Here is a 5,164-nt window from a genome sequence, read left to right on the forward strand (position 1 = left end):
GTACCAACTAAAAAAAATCTAAAAAAATCATAATCGAATCAATCAGCTGATCAGACAGTCTATAAAAAAATTACAATTAAAAAAAATAATATTTTATACAAAATTTATTACAACTCTTTTTAACAAAAAAAAAACAAATTTCTATTAAAAATAAAAGATAAAAAATAAAAAAATACTTAAAAAATATAATAAATTTGTAAAAAACATGAATAATTCACGAATTATCATTAATTCATCCCGAAGAAATTTTGTACACAATCAATAAAAAAGCTGAGAAGCTAATTAAATGTTTAGAAAATATGTTTTAACATTGTTCTAAGCAGTTAAAATCTGTTAACTGAATTTAGTTATTTATTTAATTTTTAAAATAAAAAATCACATAAATGATAGTTTTTTTTCAGATAAAAATATACTTGAAATAGTTATGCCTTTTGTTTTTAAAATTAATTTAGAATTCCGATAGTTTTTAAAGATGAAATATTTTATAAAAAGGTAAAATAATAATTTAAATAGCATATAAATAAAATTAATACAGAAATGTAAAGGAAAAGTTGATTAAAATAGACAAATAAATAAGGAGTTTCATTGAAACTGTAAGTAAAAAGCTGGAATACAACTTCAAAGATAATGACATTAATGTAACCAGTTATTGGAGAGTACACTTGGAAGTTGTTTACCAGAGTTAAAAGTTTTTTATTGCTCTCTTGGTATTTATCAAGAAGCGTGGAGAAACTATAAACTAAATAACAAACAACCTAGCTACTAATTCAACTTAAAAGACCTAAGTATAGTTTTCAGCAGTAGTAATGTAGATGATGCAAGAGAGGGAACTTGGAATCTAGAAAGTCTGCAGTCCAACTCATGAGCATTAACACAACACCAAAAGATTATACTTCAATAGAAGAATGAATGATTTTGAAGGGAACAAATTTTGGCTTCTAGCATCACCACAATATGTATGCTGAAACAAACAACAAACACCAATAGCGTATCTTCTCCTTATCTGTCCCAAACTACCTTGCAGTAGTTGTATTGAAATTACAACGACCACACTTTAATAAAAAACACAAACATTTGCTGAATGTGCTGTACTTACGTTAATTTGAGTTTAACAACAATTTAAGAGTATGGTTAATATATTTGAATTGGGAATGTTTAATGAGTGAGAAAGAAAGAATAAGAAGTAGAGAGTGTGATTTGGTTATGGTCAAAGTGTGGAGTCTCAAACTGGTGGTGCCAACTCAGCAGAGTAGCAGTGTGCGTGAAAAGTGACCTCAAACAGAGCCTCTCTCCCTTTCACCGTTTCCCATTCAAATAAATTGAGCATTCACTTCACTCTCACTTCCAACACTCACCACAGCACTCTGTGTCGGAGAGGTAAGGCAAGAATGACCCAACCACTTCCCATCGTTGCTTGCGTTCTGTTATCGGCAGTAGCGTGGGTGGCGTGTTTGAACCAAGAGGGGCTGTACCTGTACCAACTCAAGCTCTCTCTCGACGACCCTTACTCCACTCTTTCCTCCTGGAACTCCAGGGACGCCACCCCTTGCAACTGGTACGGGGTAACCTGCGCCGGCGATGCCTCCAACACCACCGTAACTGAATTGGACCTTTCCAACACCAACATCGGAGGCCCTTTCCTCGCCAACGTCCTCTGCCGTCTCCCCAACCTCCTCTCCATAAACCTCTTCAACAACTCCATCAACCAAACCCTCCCTCTCGACATCTCCCTCTGCCTCTCTCTCCGCCACCTCGACCTCTCCCAGAACCTCCTCACCGGTCCCCTCCCCGCCACGCTCCCGCTCCTCCCCAACCTCCGCTACCTCGACCTCACCGGCAACAACTTCTCCGGCCCCATCCCGGACTCCTTCGGAACTTTCCAGAACCTCCAAGTCCTCTCCCTCGTCTCCAATCTTCTAGAAGGCACCATCCCCCCCTCGTTGGGCAACGTCTCCTCTTTGAAAATGCTCAACCTCTCTTACAACCCCTTCTTCCCCGGTCGAATCCCTCCGGAGCTCGGCAACCTCACGAACCTCGAGGTTCTCTGGCTCACGCAATGCAACCTCGTCGGCGTCATTCCAGCCTCCCTCGGGAACCTCAACAAGCTCCAGGACCTCGACCTCGCGCTCAATGACCTCTACGGCTCCATCCCGAGTTCTCTCACTCAGTTAACCAGCCTTACGCAGATCGAGTTGTACAACAACTCGCTCTCCGGTGAGTTGCCTCGGGGAATGGGGAATCTCACCCGCTTGAGGCTCCTCGACGCCTCCATGAACCACTTAACCGGGAGGATTCCCGACGAGCTTTGTTCTTTGCCGTTGGAGAGTCTCAATTTGTACGAAAACCGTTTCGAGGGAGAGTTACCGGCCAGCATTGCGGATTCCGAGAATCTATATGAGCTTCGGCTCTTTGGGAACCGCCTCACCGGCAGGTTACCCGCGAATCTCGGCAAGAATTCGCAGCTCCGGTGGCTGGACGTATCGAGCAACCAGTTCTGGGGGCCTATTCCGGCGACGCTCTGTGATAAGGGTGCACTTGAGGAGCTTCTGGTGATTTATAATCTTTTCTCCGGGGAGATTCCAGCGAGCTTAGGCACGTGCCAGAGCTTGACACGTGTGAGGCTCGGATTCAACCGGTTGTCCGGCGAGGTTCCCGCCGGGATCTGGGGGCTTCCGCGCGTCTATCTTCTCGAGCTTGTCGACAACTCGTTTTCGGGTTCCATAGCCAGGACCATTGCTGGTGCCGGGAACTTGTCGCTGTTGATTCTGTCGAAGAATAACTTCTCGGGAACGATTCCCGATGAGGTTGGGTGGTTGGAGAATCTCGTGGAGTTTTCCGCCAGTGATAATAAGTTCAGAGGCTCGCTTCCGGATAGCATTGTGAATCTTGGGCAGCTTGGGATTCTCGATTTTCATAATAACAGACTCTCTGGGGAGTTGCCGAAAGGGATTCGTTCGTGGAAGAAGCTCAACGATTTGAATTTGGCCAACAATGAGATTGGTGGGAAGATTCCTGATGAGATTGGGGGTTTGTCCGTGCTGAACTTTCTAGATCTTTCTAGTAACCGCTTTTCGGGGAAAGTCCCTCACGGGTTGCAGAATCTTAAGCTGAATCAGCTTAATTTGTCTTATAATCGTTTGACTGGTGAACTTCCTCCTCTGTTGGCTAAGGTTATGTATAGGTCTAGTTTCCTCGGTAATCCTGGCTTGTGTGGGGATTTGAAGGGGTTGTGTGATGGTAGGGGCGAGGCAAAGAGTGTAGGTTATGTTTGGCTGCTTCGAGCTATTTTTGTGGTAGCCACTTTGGTTTTCCTTGTTGGTGTGGTTTGGTTTTACTTTAGGTATAAGAATTTCCAGGACGCCAAGAGGGCGATTGATAAGTCGAAGTGGACGTTAATGTCGTTTCATAAACTGGGTTTTAGTGAAGATGAGATTTTGAATTGTCTTGATGAGGATAATGTGATTGGAAGTGGTTCCTCGGGGAAGGTTTACAAGGTTGTGCTTAGCAGTGGGGAGGTTGTTGCTGTGAAGAAGATATGGGGAGGGGTTAGGAAGGAGGTAGAGAGTGGGGATGTTGAAAAGGGTAGGGTTCAGGACAATGCTTTTGACGCGGAGGTTGAGACTTTGGGCAAGATCAGGCACAAGAACATAGTCAAGCTGTGGTGTTGCTGCACCACCAGGGATTGCAAGCTCTTGGTTTATGAATATATGCCTAATGGAAGTCTTGGTGATTTGCTGCATAGTAGTAAAGGAGGGTTGTTGGATTGGCCAACAAGGTGTAAGATAGCTGTGGATTCGGCAGAAGGACTCTCTTATCTGCATCATGACTGTGTTCCCGCAATTGTTCATAGAGATGTGAAATCAAACAACATTTTATTGGATGGGGACTATGGTGCGAGGGTGGCTGATTTTGGAGTAGCTAAGGCGGTTGAAACGACAGCAAAAGGAACTAAATCCATGTCCGTCATAGCTGGCTCTTGTGGCTATATTGCACCAGGTTAGTTAGCAGAATATTTTTTATTAATTTATTTTATTGTTGATGGATTTGAGATGCATTTAGTTCAGTGGGGATTACTTCTGCATATGGGTTTTAGCTCGTTGTATATGGCTTGGCTGGTCACTAGAGTAATTTGACTGTTGGTCCATTATTGCTAGTGTGCATCTTATCCTCCTTACACCCTACAAGGCTACAAATCACGACGGTAGTTTCCTGCATGGGCGATTGTTTTTAATGTTTTTGTTGCTTAGTGAAAAGTGGTTTGCTTTTGTTGGCATTATAGATCTTTGTACTGATATTATGATTATAATATAGGTATAAGCTATTACATGCTCTAGAAACAGGTTGTCTATCATCTTTTGAATTTCTTTTGCAGTCAAAATATTGAAACTATTTCTTTGGTGCTAAACTGACATGATCGGTTTCTCCTGCTGCAGAATATGCTTACACGCTCAGAGTGAATGAGAAGAGCGACATATACAGCTTTGGGGTTGTCATACTCGAGTTGGTTACTGGAAGACGCCCGGTGGACCCTGAATTTGGGGAGAAAGACTTGGTTAAGTGGGTGTGCACTACCTTGGACCAGAAAGGCGTGGACCATTTAATTGACTCAAGGCTTGATTCTTGTTTCAAAGAAGAAATTTGCAAGGTCTTCAACATTGGACTCATGTGCACTAGTCCTCTTCCTGTTAACAGGCCTTCAATGAGAAGAGTAGTGAAAATGTTGCAAGAGGTGGGCACTGAGAACCAAACCAAGCCTGCAAAGAAAGATGGGAAGCTATCCCCTTATTACTATGACGATGCCTCGGATCATGGAAGTGTTGTTTAAGGAATACTTGCAAAGGTTGTACTCTTTGATGATCCGGAAGGGGGAGTTTGAAGCTTCTCTTTTACTATAAGCCAGCTTCCCTCCGTGCTTTCCGCCCACGCTCTACAAAGTTGACTAAAGAAAAGAGAATTAGAGAATAGGATTTTTTTTGTATGGTGGAAAATAGAGGCTTGAGGAATTTGATGTTTTTTACCCTACAGAAGTATGTGCATATCAAGAAGCTTCCCTACCAAAATCAAATTGGCGTTTGCATTACAAACTTGTATTCAGAATTCAGAAATGATATTTCCATCGTTAAAAAGTTTTTTTATTATATTTATTGGAAAGACTTTTAGCTGA

At 42.5% G+C, this 5,164-nt stretch overlaps 1 protein-coding gene across 1 annotated transcript; it reads left to right on the plus strand.

Moving 5' to 3' along the window:
• The first annotated feature begins 877 nt into the window (after positions 1 to 877).
• On the plus strand, positions 878 to 5,164 carry LOC137812084 (receptor-like protein kinase HSL1). The gene is made up of 2 exons (XM_068613976.2): positions 878 to 3,996; positions 4,434 to 5,164. The coding sequence occupies exons 1-2, from the start codon at positions 1,389 to 1,391 to the stop codon at positions 4,823 to 4,825; spliced, it is 3,000 nt and encodes a 999-aa protein (XP_068470077.1). The 5' UTR covers positions 878 to 1,388; the 3' UTR covers positions 4,826 to 5,164.

This window comes from Phaseolus vulgaris, chromosome 2, assembly GCF_051622355.1.
Source record: "Phaseolus vulgaris cultivar YP4 chromosome 2, ASM5162235v1, whole genome shotgun sequence".
In the NCBI taxonomy this organism is placed as follows: Eukaryota; Viridiplantae; Streptophyta; class Magnoliopsida; order Fabales; family Fabaceae; genus Phaseolus; species Phaseolus vulgaris.

Coding starts and splice junctions, on each gene's coding strand:
- LOC137812084 (XM_068613976.2), top strand. CDS start 1,389: ATGACCCAACCACTTCCCATCGTTGCTTGCGTTCTGTTATCGGCAGTA. Junction 3,997..4,433: donor TTGTGGCTATATTGCACCAG/GTTAGTTAGCAG, acceptor CTCCTGCTGCAG/AATATGCTTACACGCTCAGA.